This window comes from Podarcis cretensis (genome assembly GCF_951804945.1).
Source record: "Podarcis cretensis genome assembly, chromosome: 1".
Classification (NCBI taxonomy): Eukaryota; Metazoa; Chordata; class Lepidosauria; order Squamata; family Lacertidae; genus Podarcis; species Podarcis cretensis.
In genome coordinates, this window is record NC_137170.1 from 31,809,180 (window position 1) to 31,828,657 (window position 19,478).

General features: G+C 42.0%; 1 protein-coding gene across 4 annotated transcripts in view; it reads right to left on the reverse strand.

Moving 5' to 3' along the window:
* The window catches only part of TTLL5 (tubulin tyrosine ligase like 5), a 113,193-nt gene that overhangs the window by 36,465 nt on the left and 57,250 nt on the right, over positions 1–19,478 (reverse strand). For 3 of the 4 annotated variants that reach the window (XM_079971850.1, XM_079971849.1, XM_079971847.1), the window contains exons 25-31: positions 18,604–18,750; positions 16,455–16,555; positions 15,400–15,512; positions 14,446–14,559; positions 12,438–12,827; positions 9,235–9,428; positions 2,716–2,861 (exon numbers count right to left, since the gene is read on the reverse strand). In XM_079971850.1, coding sequence (XP_079827976.1) covers positions 2,716–2,861; positions 9,235–9,428; positions 12,438–12,827; positions 14,446–14,559; positions 15,400–15,512; positions 16,455–16,555; positions 18,604–18,750 — 1,205 coding nt within the window. The remainder of the gene's footprint in view (positions 1–2,715; positions 2,862–9,234; positions 9,429–12,437; positions 12,828–14,445; positions 14,560–15,399; positions 15,513–16,454; positions 16,556–18,603; positions 18,751–19,478) is intronic. The other variant, XM_079971848.1, reaches the window with a different exon arrangement.

The following is a 19,478-nucleotide window of genomic DNA, read 5'->3' on the forward strand; positions in this document are numbered from 1 at the left end:
ACTGGCCCACTTAGCTCAGGAATGTCTACTCTGACTGGCAGCGACTCTCCAGTGGTTGAGACCGGGGCTTTCCCAGTCCTACCGTGGGATCCTGGAGATTGAACATGATACCATTTCTAACACAGAGCTAAGATCATTCTCCAAATACTGTGTGGTTAAAGCTTCCTCAGGGAATAAACATAATTGGTGGCTACAGAATATGCAAGGAAGGCCATAAAAAAGGATATTTTCCTCTAGTGGGGGGTGGCACTGGGTAGTACAGCAAAAAGCAGAGAATGAGTAAGATGAATTTAGGGCGAAGGAACTATAGCCAACCAAAGCTGTGACTTCTGGAAAACCCTTGGGTTCTGGAAACTTTAGTACACAAAAAACCTTATCTGTTTTCTCAGAAGCAATTCCTACTACTGTGCTCAATGGGCCTTACTCACTGTTGTGTTTAGGCTCACAACGGGGCTTAAAATGGGAACAGAGAGGAAGGGTGTTTTCATAGAAACTCCACAGCTTCTCCCACGCTAGGATTCTTCTAGTTAATCAGAAGATGTGGCAGCTGCAATGTTTGCCATGTCAAGAGCATGTGGCCAGAGAACAGAGAGTGTCTGGGCCAGTGCAAGCAGTGAAGGATAGTGGACAGCAGAGCAGTTACAGTAGCTCAGCAACGATCTGATGAGGGATGAAACAACAACAGAAGGCTGCATACTTTAAATTCAGAGGGATAAAAAGTGTGAGGCCACTGAATAAGTCACCAAATTGGGGCGGGGGAGGTGTTCACTTACAAATTGAAGTTCTGCTTATAAAAATGTATTATTGGAGGACAGGGAGGTGTCTCATTTTAGTTCTGCTTTGTGTGAGAACTGAATAGTTTGGGTGGGGGATTGGTGGGGGCACAAATTTACCACCCCTTATCTGATGTTCCTACAAATCTAAAAACACAGAAATAGAAACAAACAACAAGAAACATAGGAAGTGAGGATCTGCCAGAAGAATTAGCACTTTCTAGATGTTGGCCAATGCTTAGAAAATGGACAGATGAATACAAGTAGCTTCACTAATCCAGTGTTGCTCAACTTTCCATGATCTTAGTTACATGTTTTGATGCCTGTGCAAAATTCATCTTCGTGTCTGACAGGCTTCCAATAGACCCATGGACCAGCACAAGAAATTCACTGAACTCTGTAATTCAGTGTCCAAGGGCAGGACCAGTATGCTTGGAGTAAGTTTGACATAATCAACCTCTTACATCACATTTTTAGAAGCACCAGGGACTTACAGAAGTAACAAATGAAATATTCTTGAAACTCTAAATAGGGGAGTGAGGGATCTTCAGATTCAAAAAGAAAACGGATCTTCCATAATTCAGTCAATAGGTCTGTTTGGAGCACAGCCTCCAAGCCACTTCTGGAGTCTTCACACCTCAGAATTACTTTTCAAACAGTTTACTAACAAACCTTGGTCACAGACCAAATCAGCGGCCCCAAATATGTCTCTCTTTTCATTAGATTCAGGATTGAAAACTTTTTGTTTTCATTTCTCTGCTTCAGAGCAGTTATTTCATGAGCTCGAGTTCACAAACTGAAACAGCACTAGAAAATACACATATGATATGGTGCACCACCTCCACATTCTAGGAACATTTATTATTGCTAATTCACTTACAGAACTTTCAAAAATACATGCATGCACACAATATAGACAGGCTTATTCTCTACTGAAGCAATGTATTCTTTTGAATAATTCAGGAAAAGGATGATCCTATCCTGTACAAATAATAATAAAAAGGTAAAGGTAAAGGACCCCTGACAGTTAAGTCCAGTCACAAACAACTCTGGGGTTGCGGCGCTCATCTCGCTTTACTGGCCAAGGGAGCCGACGTTTGTCTGCAGACAGTTTCTCCGGGTCATGTGGCCAACATGACTAAGCCGCTTCTGGTGAAACTAGAGCAGCACACGGAAACACCGTTTACCTTCCCGCTGGAGCAGTACCTATTTATCTACCTGCACTTTGACATGCTTTTGAACCGCTAGGTTGGCAGGAGCTGGGACCGAGCAACGGGAGCTCACCCCATCGCGGGGATTTGAACCACCAACCTTCCAATTGGCAAGCCCAAGGCTCAGTGGTTTACACCACAGCATCAACCACCTCCCTACAAATAGTAATACTGTAGAGCTCAAATAAACTCTTGAAAAGGTAAAGAGGTAAAAAAAAAGTGAAAGCTCAACTTAAAAACTTGTGTAAATTCTGCCTTTCTTGCTTTTCTACACACCTTCCCTCTCCACTGAGAACACACAAAAATGTTCAGGCTACAAGAACAGAAAAGAAATCTGCCTGCCATCTCAGAGGCAGACAGCCCAAAAGGCTTTGTCTTTCCCATTGGCCAAGTGCTTCAGACAGTTGGCTTGCCTCGCTCCTAAGCAGATAGGGAAGACACTTCCCTTTTAGAAGACTTTCCATGGAAGAGAAAAGGGATTCTGAATTTTACTATCAGAAAAAAATACAGCCCATTTTCAGCTGATACTGTTACCTAATCTGCACATCTCAGCACTGAATAAATATCAAAAGCTTATTCTCAGGTTTCATTGTGGAATCAAATGGCACCTCCCATCTATTATACCTGTTCAAACTGCAGCTACATTTCAGTCACTGCCTTGCAAACTAGTAATATTGAAAAGCATTTCCACACACTGTATTAGTATTCTCAGTCTAATGTTGTTAACTTACCTCACTGTCAAAGATGCAGGCCTGATGTCACCGGTGTGTGCTTGAAAGGCCCAAAATGAGTTTCCTTGGTTGAGAGGTGATCGGTAACTGGGAGAAGTTACATTTCCTCTTTTTATAGCTCCGCTCATCAGATTCAAATTTGTTAACTAAAAACAAACAAGAAAAAAAGGGGAAGCACTTTAAGAGACTTGACGAAGTTTGGATTATAATATATTTGAGTGAAGATATTTTCATTGTCTATCACATGGGTGCTGTTGGACCACAACTCTCAGCATCCCTGACTACTGGAAATGCTGGCTGGGGTTATTGGGAATCAATAATACCTTGAAGGCCACAGGTGCCCAATCCCTGATCCAACAGATACTGTCTCTGTATGTTGATAGTCAGTGGGGTGTAGGGCAGGGTAGTGGAAAGGTAGTTGTATTTAAGTCTGGGAAGACCCTGGTTCAAATCTCCATTCATCCACAAACCTTACTGGATGACTTTGAGCCGGGCACGGACTTTCAAGTTATCCTACCTCAGAGATTGGGCGAGGGGTGGGAGGCCATGTATGCTACCTTGAATTCCACTGAGAAAGGACGGGGTAAAAATGCAACAACAAAAGAAAATATTTATAAATATGGCGTCATTGTTCTTTGGAGTTTATCCCTTTCCTTTCATCACTGTAATGGTTAAGATGAATGTCACAAATAGTCTATGAACCGAACTGCGTTTTCTTCGATTCTGATCCAACCCCACCCTGTCCCAAGAGCTCAGGACTTGTTGCAACATTATTCAAAACCAGAGCATAAAAACAAAAACAAAAGATAAAGCTCCCAAAGCATCAATGGAGTAAAGATAAGTCTTGTGTTAATAGACACCGTGGTTTTGACCCACCTCTGCAATGCTTCATCTTAGATGAACCTCTGGAGAAAATAAAAAAATTCCCTAAGAGCCAAGTAGCTACAAATATTCCCTCTCAGCATTCTTCTGCCATTATAAAGACAGTAAGAGTTATGTGGACTCTTGGTTAGATTCAGTATGTTTGAGGATAATCCACAACATTAAGACTCCAAAAGGACGATAGTGTGATTTTGAAGAGCACTCTCTCTCTCTCTCTACTGGGATATCCCTGCTAAACTCTTCTGACACCTTCTTACTTCTACTTTGTTGGTGCAAACATTCTGCCACCTATTGTGCAGCCGCTGTATCAACACATAAATGAAAGATGCAAACTTAACCAAAACCCAACTAGCAAGCTGTAGTGACATTTATTTATTTGTTTGTTTGTTTGTTTGTTTAGTCGCTTTATCTTGCCCCAGGCAACCCAAATTTATATTACGAGATTATGAGTGGTTCTAGTTGGAACTAGGAGATCAAAAAGTCAGCTCAGAAAATGCCCTCCCCAACTCCCGCTAAAACATAACAAAAAACGCAAAGATTTTTTGAAAATCTGAAAGCAGCATTAAAATGTGCACTTTGCAAATGTAATCAAACTGAAGAATTTGTATTTTCATAGTGCAGAATTTGTGCATTTGTGGATGCACACAAGCCTGTAACGTGTAAGATTTGATTTCCAGTAAAGAAGCGCTGCATGAAGACAGCTAAAATAAGATCTCTCCCACCAGCATCAATGTGCATTTAGTCAGCTGTTTCACCACTCTATCCTATTCTCCCCCATCTGTGCTACCTTGTTGCATTTTCCCTCCAATATCAAAACACCGTTTATTTTAAAGTTGTCTTTCCAAGTAAGGCAGGTGTGTAAACAGTTGAGTGCGGCGGGTAAGGACATTTCACACATTCCATGTAGACAGGTGTTTAAATTACAGCAGAATTAAATACAGGCAATGGATTCAAAGGAGAGCACACAAGGCATATTTGAACCAGCCCACCAGCTTCGTTCATTTTGATAGTTACTCCTCCATGCCCTGATTTGTTTCAGCTGCTATAATTAGCCTGCCAGTTTGGTGGATTCCTTGGGTAGCCCATAATACTTAAGCATCTGTACAGCAGCTCTGCTTTGAATTATCTGATAGTGACAGTCTTTCCAATTCAGTTAATGAACTTTCAGACTGTCATGGATATATGACGACATCACTCCCCCGCACCTTCTTCTTTTTTATTAAAAAAAATGCCAACAGGTCTTTTTAATTGTAATTCTTAAATCACAAATAAGGAACGAAGTAGAAAACTCCTGAACAAATGAAGGGTTTTTTTACTGGAAAAGTTGGGGGCGGGATGTAAGGAAGGGAAGGAAAACTGATTGCAGTGTTTCAGGGACATGAAATGAAATAGATGATGATGATGATGATGATGATGATGATGATGACGATGATGTATAAATTAGTTATTTGTTATATGAAGGTCTTGAAAGGACTTACAATACAGCAAGTTTTGGCAGTATGTTAATAATACGCAATATCATCCTAGTCTATCAAAAGTCTGGATAAAAGGGCAAGTCTTTAGCAGGTGCTGAAAAGATGTCAAAGAAGGCACTGGCCAGCCCTTGCTCGGGAGAACAATCCATAGATGAAGAGCCACAACTGAAAAGTGCCTCTTCCTTGTCCCTGTCCTGCCCCCTCAGCCTCACTCATAGGTGGGACCCAGAGAGGGGCCTAAGATGAAGATCTAAGAGTCCAGGTAGGTTGATGTTGGGAGAGGTATTCCAGATGAATACCTCTCCCAACATCAGAATACCTCTGAACAGGTTGCAAAAGCAGCCCCACATAAACACATTGCAACAATCCAACACTGATTGGTTTACAATCCAATTGGGCTGTAGTTTGGATTATAGTAGTCAAGTTATCCTTGTCTAGATACAGTCACAGTTAGGCTAAGCTGATGTAAGGCGCTTTGTGTCACTGAGAACCCTCAAACCCGCATCCAGTGCTTCTCATCTCTCATGGCCAATCTTTCTACTAGAAAGGCAAGTAAACATGAAGTGTATTTATGGCCAATAATGGGGGCAGGGGAGAGGGTATAACTGCACTGGTGCACTATTCCCTGGCCTTAAGACTTGTAGTATCTAATTGTGGATAGGGGGGCTTCTTGGGGAGAAAAAAAGGCCATTCTGTTGTCAACTGAGGCTCATTTTCAGCCACACCCGTACAGTACAGATCTACCCTTAGGCAAGTTAATTTCATGCATACATTTGTATTTACAACTATAAGCCAGAGGAAAATGAGAGCAAAGACTAAAGGGCTAGAGAGGTGTGAAATCTGTGTGTGTACCAAAGTTGATCTGGCTAAAGGCCCATGACATTCCTTCCCTGCTTGCTGAGCTTACCAGCTTACAGGATATGCACATGCATAAAAAGCATAAGTGTTCTAGTCTCCAGAAAACGTTCCAGACAAAGACCTGCCAAAGACATTCCTGGGAAACCTGACAAACTTGCAGATTCGTTTGTAGTTTCTCCAGCGTATGCATCCATTTAACAATAAAAAAAAAGTAGTTTGTGCTGCAGTGGATGGTTACTTGCCTCTTGCCGGTACTGAAAAGTCAGGCTCTGAATTAAGTACTCTCAGCTTCAAAACTTCTCAGTGGGAGCTATTTCAATAGGGCATAGATGTGCCAAACGTTTGATGATCATGGAATAATCCTTCCCACAACCAAAGTTCCTTGAAGCTCAGCTTGGTTCAACTGGCGGCCTCCTTCAAATCACAAGGTCCATTCCAACTGCACAAAAGCTGCTGCAGCTGGAATACAGCAGGAATGGTGGTGTTCCAAAGACACCTTTCTTCTTTTAAAGCCCTGGTCTTCAGCTGGTAGGTCATGACCTAGAAATGGGTCATGCCCTGACTTCAGGTGGGTCATATTCACCAAGTTAAAAAGTCACAAAGAACAGAGAAGAAGAAAGACAGTGGGGAGGGTGTCAGGCAGGGAAGGAGAAACATGGGGATCCCCTCAATAAATAAAGTAAGTCTCAAGTTCCAGGTTGCAGGGAAAACCGCACTTGGGTCTGAAAACTTTGAAATTACTTTTCTAAAGGTAAATTTCCTAACATGAGACATCTTACTGAAGTTGCTGCAAGCCAGTATTAGTGGAATCACATAATTCAGCAAAGAAGAGTGACAACAATGTAAAGCCAAAACAATGTAGAAGAAAACAGAGCACTTTGGGATGCCATTAAAAATGACTTGTCTCATCCAAGAGATTAAATCATTTCAGCATAAACTATGTTATTCACCTGCCTCCTTCATTTTACAGCCATTGGTCCAATCTCCACCCAGAATGTGCTGGTCAGACAAAATCACACTGAAAACTACAGGTCAGGTTCTGAAATGACGGGTACCTAACAGAAGGCTGTTACTGCAAACCCACAGCAGTGGGTTATTTGGACTCCATATAGTTCTATGAGGAATGACCAGATCCTCTAATTATCTCCCTACCAGAATGAAAACATGTGAATATTTTAAATACTTGTCTTTAACTGCTTTTTACTGATAATTTCATTGTTTCATTCTTTCTGCAAACTCTGAGATTTTATTACAATCAAACAGTATATAGATGTTGTGAAATAAATAAAATAAAACTTGAAAGGAATATGTGCTCATCGTCCTAGGGATAGATCATCACATTTGCAGGAAACCTGGCTTCAATATTTGAGCACTGGCTGGCTTAGATAAGAAAGATACATCTTATTCCCTCACTTGGGTGGTCTGGTTTTATGCCTGTGATCAAACTCTCTGGAAGGAAGAGCTGGAACTGTTCCTAGTGATAGCCAGCCCTAAATTCTCACACATTTGTTCATGGACAAGGGCAGCCAGTGCTCCTACTAAATTCTCCCTTCTCTTTATCAAGTTATGTCAATTCAACACAGCCTATTTGCAATCTATGACCACCAAGCACAGCAGCTTGGAAGACAATAGGAACAGGCTACTGCTTCTTGCCCCCAACACATACATAAAAGTACCATAAATACCTTACACAGATCCGATACTGAAGTACAGCATATTGTGTAGAAAGGAAAGGTAATTCAAAAAAGAAAATAATCTGCACCCCCAAATGCATATCACCTCAAGTCTTACTAAGCAAAAAGGGAGGTAGCTTATTAAACAGTTGTTGTTAATTCAGGGAAGTAGTTTATTAAACAGTTGTTGTTGTTAATTGATTAATTAAATTTTGAGCCAAAAATTTTATTGGCTTTGACCAACTAGAGACCAGAAGACTAGGATCATTAATGGACAGTCTAGGACTGAAGCTGAAAACGATGAAACATTACTTCCAAACTGCTCGGTCACAACTACTTCAATAGCCTTCTATACAGAAAACCCTATCTTGTCTAAAAGGAGGAAAAATAGAAAACAGAAGGAGTGAAAGGAAGGAGAAGGAACAGACTCGTTAGCACAGAAAAACAGAAGCAAGAGCACTTTAGCAGATCCACCACCAATTCCAGGCAAGCAGACTAGCCTTCAGGAATGGTAACTCTTTTCCATATAAAGTTCCACATTCTTGTGGGCACCTAATTCCATAACCGCTACCAAATAAGCAATCGCCTTAGTTGCCTTTATTCCTATTTGTAATATAGTAACTTAGATCATGGTTAATTTCTACCTCTACAAGCAATATCTACTTGACAGTTACAGGGATTTGACAGTGATAAAAATAACAGTGGTTGCAAAGCTTTGCTTGCTGTCTTACTTCTTGTTGTAATTAGGATCTCAGTCTTGGAAACTGTTTAATCACATAACAAGTATAACTACTATGCTGCTTCACCGCACTAGAAAGGAGAACTCCCCCCACCCGAGAGTTGTGAAAGGAGCAGCAGAAGATGCCACTTCTGCTGCCTCACACCATCCCTTCTATTTTAGCTGCCACATCTATCCTCTCAAAACAGTAGTTTCTTCTTCATTTCCTCCAGAAGGATCCTTTGCCCAGACAGGGGAGATCCAAGGCTGTTTGAGCAAGTTGCCTGTTGCTTTAAAAAGATAAGTCCACCTATTGGGAAGGTCAGGTTGGTGTGGGGTAACTATAGGAGTTCTTTCTGCTCCTACTTCATCTGCATGAATGTAGGAGGAGGAGAGAGTAAATCAGCTCCCTGAAGCTTCCTGTGACCTGGCTAACCATACTAAATCATGGTGGAAAAGAACCCTCTCCCTCCCTTATTCACAGTTTCAACAGTTGGTAGACTCTCCTTTATCCACAAGTCCCAACTGTGCAAACAAACCTCAATAATTTTATTATTCGCTTTCATGACAGCAGAATTAAAGATCAGATATTTGGGTATTTCATCACAGTCTGCTCTACTATTGTTTTCTTTTGAGCTGTGCCTCTGGCAGAACTGCATCTACATTTTATATGTAATGCTTCCAGTATCCTCTGGTGTAAGTCTAATTCAAAAAGAAATTATTTCCCTACAACATTTTGCCCTTGACAAGACCCCTTATGGACCGAGAGAGAACATAATGAGCATTTTAAAGTGATGCGATCAGGTATTGCCCAAGATCCATTAAAAACCATTAACTAGCAAAAAACATTCTGTCCAAGCTCTCTCTCACTCATGCGCAGACTTCGTTCCATAGAAGGCTGCTGCCACTGTACCTGCTGTGTAAGGAGACTGATGTGACTGGAAGGAGAGTACTTCCTGGCTGCCTGCTTCTCTGCCAGTCTCTGCAGTTCTGTTGTAACAAGACCATGACTGTACTGCTTGCTCTCAGAAGAGGAGTCATCCCCGTCCTTGTTAACTCTGGCAGATCCACCACGCTGTTTGCTTGGGCTGTGACTCCTTGAATCTGCTAAAGGTGGTGAAAACAATTACTTTGCAAGACTTTGTACTAGTCGGTAAAGAATCTGCCTTGTGTGTCTGAAAATAGCAAGAGACAAACATCTGCACAACCAATTAGAACCATGGTGTTTTCTACAGAACCTACTGATATACTCTCCTCTGAATGGCTGTGTTGCAGTTTCTGTTAAATTCTCTGGCTGATTCCAGCTTCACACCCCCTTCTTTGTGCACAAAACAGTTTAAATCTCCATTCTTTTTCTTTGTATCCAGAGAAGGTTTAATACAGAACACTATGTTGGCATTCATCTGTCTAAAGAGACAATGGAGTGTGCCTCCAGGAGTGAAGTCAAACATGCATTAGCAGCACCAAAATGACCTCCCTGGGGCACAAGCCTGGGCTGCCCAGATGACAAGACTCCCCTCTCGGCCTTGCTGATGAGGTCCAAAGGAAAGCACAGTAAAACGTTTGGCACCAGCTTGGCTGCAGGAGTTGCCAGAAGGAGGCATACAAGGCACCATTCCAACAATCTCAGGGACTCCACTCCAGATTTGTATAGAGATTACTCCTTAGTCTTTTCTTCTCTCAAAGAAGAGGAGGTTTAGGATCAAAGTTTTCCTTCTCCTAGATGGGCTGCCTTTCTAGGTCGATGAGCCCTGTCTGCCCCTCACTTCCACCTTCTTCACTACTGCATCCATCATTAGTCTTGTATGCTCATTCTGCAGGAGTGTGTCTTCACAGGCAGGGAAAGTCCCTAACTCACCAAGGGTTTGAGACCCATCAGCTACCCACACCTAGTTTATTCGGCTAGTTGAAGCTGTTCCCAGTGTGTGGATACTGTTGCATGGTGACAGATTCTAGGAGCCACAAGTGAGAGCTGTGTGCAAAGTGGGGACCAAAGGTAGACATACTACCTCAGAAGGATCACAAAGTACCTCCCACCAGAGGTACTACGCCTCCCCTAACGCCCCATACACCTGCCAGAACACTACATCCTACTTATAAAGGACAAATTATAGGAATAGGGAAATTTAATTTTCTTGAAAAATGATGACTTGAAAAGTTGTAAAAACCGATAAGCAAAAAAAATGAACCAAGAAAAAGTATTCTGGTTTCTAAAGGAAGCCATGGCTAAATATTACCATATTTTTATGTGTATAAGATGCCCCCTATGTATAAGACGACCCAGAAACTAATAAATCAATATTTTAATGACAGAGCGTGATCCATCGGCGCTAGGGGTGGGCATGCACCCGCCAGAGTGATGCAGCAGCTCCGACCTGCAGGGCACCCTTGAGTTGTTGAGCAACAGGCAAGCATCAGCCTTGCAAGCGCATTCCAGCAGCTTCTACATGGCAGCCGCTGCTTCTTTTACCCCTGTTCATTCACCATCTGTGTATAAGATGATGCCCAATTTTTTACTAATTTGTTTTGGCAAAAAATGTCATCATATATATGGATAATAATAATAATAATAATAATAATAATAATAATAATTTATCCCCACCCATCTGGCTGGGCTTCCCCAGCTACTCTGGGCGGCTGCCAACATAATATTAAAAACACAATATATGGTACGTAGTGTAGCAGAGTTATATTTAGAAGACAAAGTTAAACCAGAAGAAAAATCAAAACTCTGAGAAAGAAGCTTCAAAGAAAAACCTACCGTTGGAAATTTTGAAGAGGTGAAAGACAGGAGTTTGATACAACAGAGTTAAGCTCACCAATACTACCACTGTGGGGTAGTATTGCCACTTCTTGGGAAATCTCAGTCTCATCTGAGCAGACTTTATCTGCATTTCTCGGCTTTGGCACCTATCCCTCAGGACTGCAAGCCTGAAACAGCTAAATCTAGCTAGAGCCTAACATCCCCTTCAACACCTTAAAGGTCACTGGGCCATTTGCAGTTCTATTGTCATCCCATCCTTGTCTAACAAAGCAGAGGTTCTCAAGGTTTTTTTTATCCCCAAGGCCTACTTGAGAGGCTGATAATTATTGAGACACACCACTTACAAAATTGTGGTTCAGGGGCAGAATCAGTCCCAATATGACAGCAGATGCAGGACGAGCATGGCGTAAACAGCTGGCAATTACTGACATTACTTCCTACTGATATCGAATCCTTCAATGCTAAATTCTTTGCCACAATGTTTAGTAGTGAGGTCTCAGGAGGGCCTCCCCAGGGAGGGCACTTGAAAAGAGAGGAACCATCACAAAAATGTGAATGCAGGAAAGAAGTGCAGAATAGAATACCTAGAAATACCATTGTTAAGAAAAATGCTGCAGTACTATTTTGAAGTGAGAGAGTTGCAAGCCACCAACATGAAAAGCTACCAAACTTAGAAACTGACAAGGAAAAAGAAACATTGTATGCAAGAAGCTCTCAGGTGCTAGTGGCCCAATTGGCAATTGAAAAGCACCAAGGATGTGAGAATATGCCATACCAAAAATGGCACCAGTCTCCATATTTAAACCCTTCATGTGTATCATTAGTGACAAAGTTCTCGGACAGCTGAGAGCTATATTGCCTGATAATGTGAGCAGAATAGCTGCTTCACAGTACAAATACAGAATTATTCCAAAGAGCTATTAATCTGTGTCATCCATTCATACTTCAATGCAGGTTACTTTCTGTTGCTGCCCTACACTTTGCCCTAAGCAGTTTCACATGCGTAAACTTTAATCATCACTTCTTGGACTGCCGGGGATCACTGCCAAGCCGTGTCATGTGCCAACAGCAGCTAGATTGGAGAAGCAAAAGGATCCTATATTTCTGGAAGTTGCCAAAATAATAATAATAATTTCACACATGTATTATTAATCTAGGACTTAACTAGAGGCCAATTTCTGAATCTGATTAGCTGTATTATTATTTTTAGCAAGCCATAAGTAAGTATTTCCCTAAATTTTGCTTGCATAGCCACATTCTGACCCACTGTGCCAATTCGAGCTATTCTGAATATTGCTAGACAGTAAAAATATTACAATACGGTGCCAGCTAAGCAGTCAGATATGGCTTACCCGCTTTTGCTGAAGCTGGTCGGGACAGTCTCTGGCTGTAGATCTGCAAAGCACTCTGAAAGGAAGAGAAGGGGCTGGCAGTGTAACTGCCAGACCGACAACGGTGTAAGCTTGCATTGTTTGAGGACAGGCGGGGTGTAATTTTTGCTGTGTTAGACCAGATGTCAGGTGCTGTGCTTTGGAGAGAAGGGGAAGGAGTCAGTCTAGAACCAGATGAAAAAGAGAGCCCTGGGCGATGATCGGGGACCTGTGCGTTATCTGAGGCAGCAGGATGAGAGGATAGCTGGGAGTTGATGCTTTGTGGAAGGATGGCACTTGGAACAAAGGAAGACGTACTAAGGAGGCTGGGTTGCGGTGCATTCTGTTCATCTTCTGCCGAAGAGGGCATCCCTATTTTTTTTGTAAAAAAAGACATATCCAATCTGATCAGAACATTGAAGTAAAACATAAATCCAGTACAGTGGTATCTTGGTTCTCAAAATTAATTCCTTCTGGAAGTTCGTTCCAAAACCAAACCATTCCAAAACCAAAGCACACTTTCCCATAGAAAGTAATGCAAAACGGATTAATCCGTTCCAGACTTCTAAAAACAACCCCTAAAACAGCAATTTAACATGAATTTTACTATCTAACAAGACCATTATCCATAAAACAAAAACAATAATCAAGGTATTGTACTATAAAATAAGTAAGACAGTACTGTAGATGATAAAAATTGCAATTACAATTCTTTCTTACCTGCACTGATAGTCATTGTTTGGATGGGGGGGCTTTTATCCATTTCCACAGTCACATAATCAATCAATTAATAGCTGAGCTAGGTTCCACACAGTCACAAAACAAATTAACCAAAAAAGCCTCAAAAACAAAAACGCAAAATAAATAGCAAAAACAAAAGCGTCAAACTTAATCCATTCCGGAAGTCCGTTTGACTTCCAAAATGTTTGAAAACCATGGCGCTTCTTCTGATTGGTGTGCAGGGGCCCCGGAAACAATAGCCGACAGCCGCATTGGACATTCAGCTTCTGAAAAGCGTTCAAAAACCGGAATACTTACTTCCGGGTGTTCGGCATTTGGGAACCAAGGCGTTTAAGTACCAAGGTGTTTGAGAACGAAGGTATCACTGTATTATGCTAGAGTAGCCTTTTACAAAATTGTGCAGAAGGACAATGGCTGAAATTCAACTGAGTTACTGACTGTGCGGAATGAGATCTGCTTGTGCTATGGGACTCCCCATCTTACCCCACAAGTCCCACAAATCTGGAAGGTTGAGGGAAAACCCAAAACAGGTTTAGTGGGCCATGGGGGGGAGAAGAGGGTAGAAAAGTCTTGTTGCGCAAGTAAACCTCATTGCCCCCCACATGCCCCACTTAGCGTTATATTGAATTCCATCTTATGTAAACAAAGGACATGAGATATTATACAAGGCAGACTACACAACTATTTTCCAAAACATGCTTTTTCTACAACTGAATTTTTCAAATGAGTCTTCTAAAATGATGACTATGCTCTATCTAAACTGCCTCTGAATACAAGTAGGGAGAGTGCTGCAGCATTCAGGTCCTGCCTGCAAGCTTCCTATAGGCATCTGGCTGAACAATGTGAGAACAAGATCCTGGACCAGGGCTGATAAGGAGTCCAGCAACATCTAAAGGGCCACAAGTTCTCCAACAGTGGACCTGAGTACCTTCCACTTGACTGATCCATTGTTACTGACACCGCAATGGAAATATAGCAAAGAATTCTGACCATGATTAACTCTAGATTATGGGCTTAGAATTTGGGAGGAAATGACAATTTTTAGCATGTCAGCTGACTGATTATTCTGTTATAAATATTAATGTCAGTGGAAGATTTGTTAAGAAAGGCCATTTATTGCTGCAGCCACCAATTATAAATGTGCCTGAATTTGAAAAGAAGCCATAAAATTCTGTCAGACTCTAACATCCAGCACCTGTTCCTAATGTTATGTATTGCTAGTTTAGTCCTCTCCATTGTTCTCACTCACTGGATAGTCTGGTTGCTTTGAGTTGGTCACTTCTCAGTTTCTCTGCCACATTTTCCTTTTCCACTGGGATTTCAGGTTGCTGTTTTGCAGCTTCTTCCACTGTTTCTGGCTGATCTGAAATGAAGTTTGGAATTGGGGGCAGGGGTAGATTCCCAGTTATAATTCTGCTGGAGAACAGTATGCAACAAGGCTTTCCAATGTGTTACCCACCACTGTTTTTTAATATGGTAAATAACTTGACAGTATGTTACAAGCACAAATCCATCCCAGCACTGAAAATTATTGTCAATTTGGTATTTCCACACATCAGCTAGGGAGACTAAGTTAAGTACTGCACGTATGTTTTTATATGCAGTGGAGAAAATATATAAAATATGTAACTGCAGAAAGGAGGGGAGTGAAGCTGAAAGAAATGTAGATAGTTTTTGTATACATTTGTTCTTCTTTGTTAAAAAGGTAAAGGTACCCCTGCCCGTACGGGCCAGTCGTGTCCGACTCTAGGGTTGTGCGCCCATCTCACTTAAGAGGCCGGGAGCCAGCGCTGTCCGCAGACACTTCCGGGTCACGTGGCCAGCGTGACAAGCTGCATCTGGCGAGCCAGCGCAGCACACGGAAACGCCGTTTACCTTCCCGCTAGTAAGCGGTCCCTATTTATCTACTTGCACCCAGGGGTGCTTTCGAACTGCTAGGTTGGCAGGCGCTGGGACCGAGCAACGGGAGCGCACCCCACCGCGGGGATTCGAACCGCCGACCTGACGATCGGCAAGTCCTAGGCGCTGAGGTTTTACCCACAGCGCCACCCGCGTCCCTTCTTTGTTAAGAGTATGTAAAAGGAGAAAATGGGGGGGGGGGGTTTAAAAAAAATACTGCACCTATGTTTCTCCATCTCTCTGTGGGAAGTTATTAGTAACAATGATAAGCAGCAAAAAGTATGCTCACTTTCTTTGGCCTTACCTTCCAACTGGCTGGTACTATTCTGTGTAACTCCAGGATTTGTTCCCAGGAAGACACTTGCTGACTTATTCTTGTGTGTGTAAAAAGTCAACACCTCCTCAAGATCACTTTCGCTAAGATGTGAAAAGAGTAGAAAAGGAGCAAGTGGCAAGCTTTTACAATGTTGTGACAGAACTGAAATAGATACAGAGAGACTCTTGAAGCATCAGCATTGCAGGGGGGTAGACCAGATGACCCTTGGGGTCCCTTTCAACTCTACTCTGATTCTATGAAAGAGAGAGAGACACAGAAGGAAAAACTAACTGAAGACAACGATAGGTCAAATACCTCACCTGCTTCAATAATGAACAGATGGAGGAGCACAGGCCTCTCCCAACCTTTGTGCATTCGACAGCACACGAGAGGGGAGTTTCTACGCATGTACAACTGTGCTTCACATGAACAGAAGCCCTACATAAAGGGTATGGAATATCCAGGCCACAGGCCAATCTTGGCCAAGGCCATTTCCCCCAAACCACACCCACTTATCAAACACCTTGATTGGTGGGAGTGTAGAATTCGATTCTGCATTGGCTTACAGGTGCCTGTTCTGAGCTAGGAACAGGCAGCAGCAGCCAACGCAGCAGGATTTAACTCCCATTCATTGGATTATGAGCTTGATTCAAATTCTGCCCAGGGAACAGGCACAAGCAGCCACAGAAAGCTTCTTTCTCCCCTTCATTCTCTGCCATCACCACTTTGAGGAGCACAAGAAAGAAGCCTTCATTTCACAGGCTTTCCTTGGCTGCACATGCCTGTTACCGTTGCAGAATTTATCCCCCACGTATCAGCTGCCATGTAGCATTTAAAAGTTCTGCTCATAGAAGACGCCTATGCAGCTAAAGAAAGCCTCAAAATCCAGGGTTCTTTCCCACCTAGGGAGGGGTAAAAGAAGCCTTTTGCCAGCCCTCAGTGCCTCCTAAACCACTGAGCATAGTGCCAACAACTCCCCCTCTGCTGCAGTTCAAGGTACGAGAGCCTGGCACAATTATTCCTGCTTTAAAGTAAATTCATACCTTGCCTTAGTAACAAATTTGTGAAAGCCTTCAGCATCTACCCCTTCCTCTTCATCCTCCTGATTCTTCATTAACTTTCTCTGAGCCATTTGATCTGTTTCCTGCAAATAAGTAAAATTAAGTAAGCTCTCAAACCAGCTTTTCTGCCCATAAAGGCTTCCTGTTAGGGTCTATGTTCTACGTAACTTCAAGGCTGGATTACTGCAATGCATTATAGGTGAGGCTTCCTTTAAGACGGTTTGGAAACTAGTGCAGAATTCAGGGACCAGACTGCTGGCATGGAACAGTGTCCAATCATATACACTGATCTGGTCTAGCTGCAATGGCTGCCAGTATATTGCTGAGTCCAGTCTAACATCCTGGTTTTCACTTATAAAGCCTTATATGGCTTAGGATCCCAATAGTTTATGAACACCTCCTCTGACAGGAGCCTACCTGGACCCTGAGATTATAATCAGAGGTCTTTCTGCAAGTCCACGCTCCAAGAGAAGTTTGGAGTGTGGTACAGAGAGTGGGGATTTTGGCCCCCTCCCTATGGAATGCTTTCTCCAGGGAGACTCACCTGTGCCAACATCTTTTCAGCAGCAGGCAAACACTTTTCTGTTTTCCTAGCATTTGACCATCTGCGCTGTTATCATAGCTATTTTTAATCTTTTGCTGATTACAACTGTGGAGGAATTCTGCTTTCCATTTTTATAATCGATATATAATTATTTTTGTGTTCTTAGAAAAAGTTTTGGGATCTGCATTGAATTAATTTCCTATTATAAGCTGCTTAGAAACTCTATAGTAGAAAGTGTTTGATAAATATAACAACAACAACACTGCTACATTACATAACACTTTGGGTGCTTTCAGGAAGAGTACTTGGATGGAGGCTGCGCAAGACCTCCACTTGGTGAACGTGACACTCCTGAGCCACATGGGGACTATACTGATCTTTAGGCTGACCTCTGACTAGAGAAATCAGCAGTGTCACTACAAGCAGCACAGTGACACATTCAAATGCTTCTCTGTAAAAATGTCCAATATGCTTCTGTGCTAGAAAGGTTATCTTTTAAACAAGACCTCAGTGAGTATTCCATGATATCTTCTCCTGCACTTCAAAAACTTCAAAACATGATCTGTTAGCTCAGGTAGCCAGTGATAGCTTCTCAAATGCACTTGTAGCAGCATGGCTATGCCTGAGGCACAGGACTGAAGACAATATTCTTACCACTGGAATGTAACTTCATGGTAACAGACTTCAGTAACAAGATGAGTTTTGCTTATCTTGCTCAAGACAAGGAGCTTTTATTCAAAATGTATATACAGTTATCTCAGTTGAGTGAAATAAATTTGTCTTGAGTCCAAATTGTGAAATAAACACATCTGTGCCTCAAGACGTTTAGTAGCTTAAACATTTGTTTCTTAAGATCCTGACTGATCTGTTTTTGCTGCAATAAATCATGTATGGTTATAAGCTGATTTACCATCTACTGTGTATCTTTATAATACAAATGTACCCCCAAAAAATCCTGATTGTGGAAATAATTCTAATGCTTTGAAAATATAAAAATGCAAATTCTTCTGCACTACCCAGATGGTGGGTATTAACTATTCAATACAGTAAAAGCTAATTCATTCTTTGGTACAAAAAGTACCAAGTATAAATGGCAAAACACACATAATGCACATGTTGGATTTACCTGAGGAGCAGGAGGAGAGAGGGGCTGTTTCACTGTAAAATGCACCTACACAATTCACAACTGACAGGGCTGCGCATGCATTTTGCCATTTGACCGTGGGCAAGATATAAATGTACGTTCCTGCACGTCATTATGAAGAAACAGGGAAAGCGAATGCTCAAAAAAAGAAGCTTCTGCTTATCCTGTAGTATCAGAAACAAAATTTGAGAATTTCACAATACCATCTGTGAGCTCCAGAAGTTCATGGATCACCCGTAGGTAACATGCAAAAAGATTCTATTCAATCATTTCAGTAGGACAGAAAGCAGGAATATGAATGACTCATGCTTCTGCTTTCCCTCCTTCTCTGAAACATTTGGGCCAACCCTAGAAGCAATAAAACAAAACAAGGAGTGTTGCTCTAGATCATCTGCATAAATCCTCTGCTGTGTTAGAACTGAGCTGGCACATGGCATACTCACCCTATTATAGCAGATGATGAATTCACCTAGCTGGTGAGCCAAGATGCGCCTACGGTCAAACAGGGCCAGGCGCCGACTCGGGAGCAGCATTCTCAAAGACTGTTGAAGATTATTGGCTGCTCGCTTTAAAAAGCGAACAACCAGTTCCTGCCACCAAGAAAAAAAATCAAAGAGTGAGCCCATTTGTTTATCTTCATATACATCACTTTACTAGAAACGATTTTCAAAGTGTGTTTGGGTTGAGGATAAGAGAAAATGGGTTGCAAAAAGTCAATAAATAAAAGTAAACTCTGACAAAAAGGTGCAAAGCAAAAGCCTTGGGATTCTAACATAATCTATGATTGCTGAAAATAACTGCAGACAAAAGTGCATCTCTCTAAGGATAGCAGGATTTCAAATAAAACTCTGACCACCTATATTATTGTCACCTTCATGCATCTCTTGCACCACCTCTGGTCACTGTGCTCTGTGCTTGCACCAACTTTGCCTCAAAAACCACACCAATCCCTCCTACTATGCCATCAGCCAATGGCAGGGAGAACTACCCTCACTTTAAAGTGAGTGCTAGAGCAAGACGCCTGCTGTGAGTGTTTAGTTTCAAACATATTCTGTCTCCACTCTGGATTTACTTTTGGTTAGGTGCCCTGCTAGCATGCAAGTAAACTGCTTCATAGCCAAAGCGTTGAATTTCACAGCTCGCCTCTCACTAGCATTATATTAGGCTGTTTTGATCTGTTATTTTAAACATTATTTTTCACAGCATAGCAGACAAAGCAGCTCTCAGAGAACCAGTTTCAATTTTCCACTTGGAAAGAGCAAGGGTAACATTTTCCACTGAGGCACACTGATTATTCCCAATTCCTGACATAAGGGTT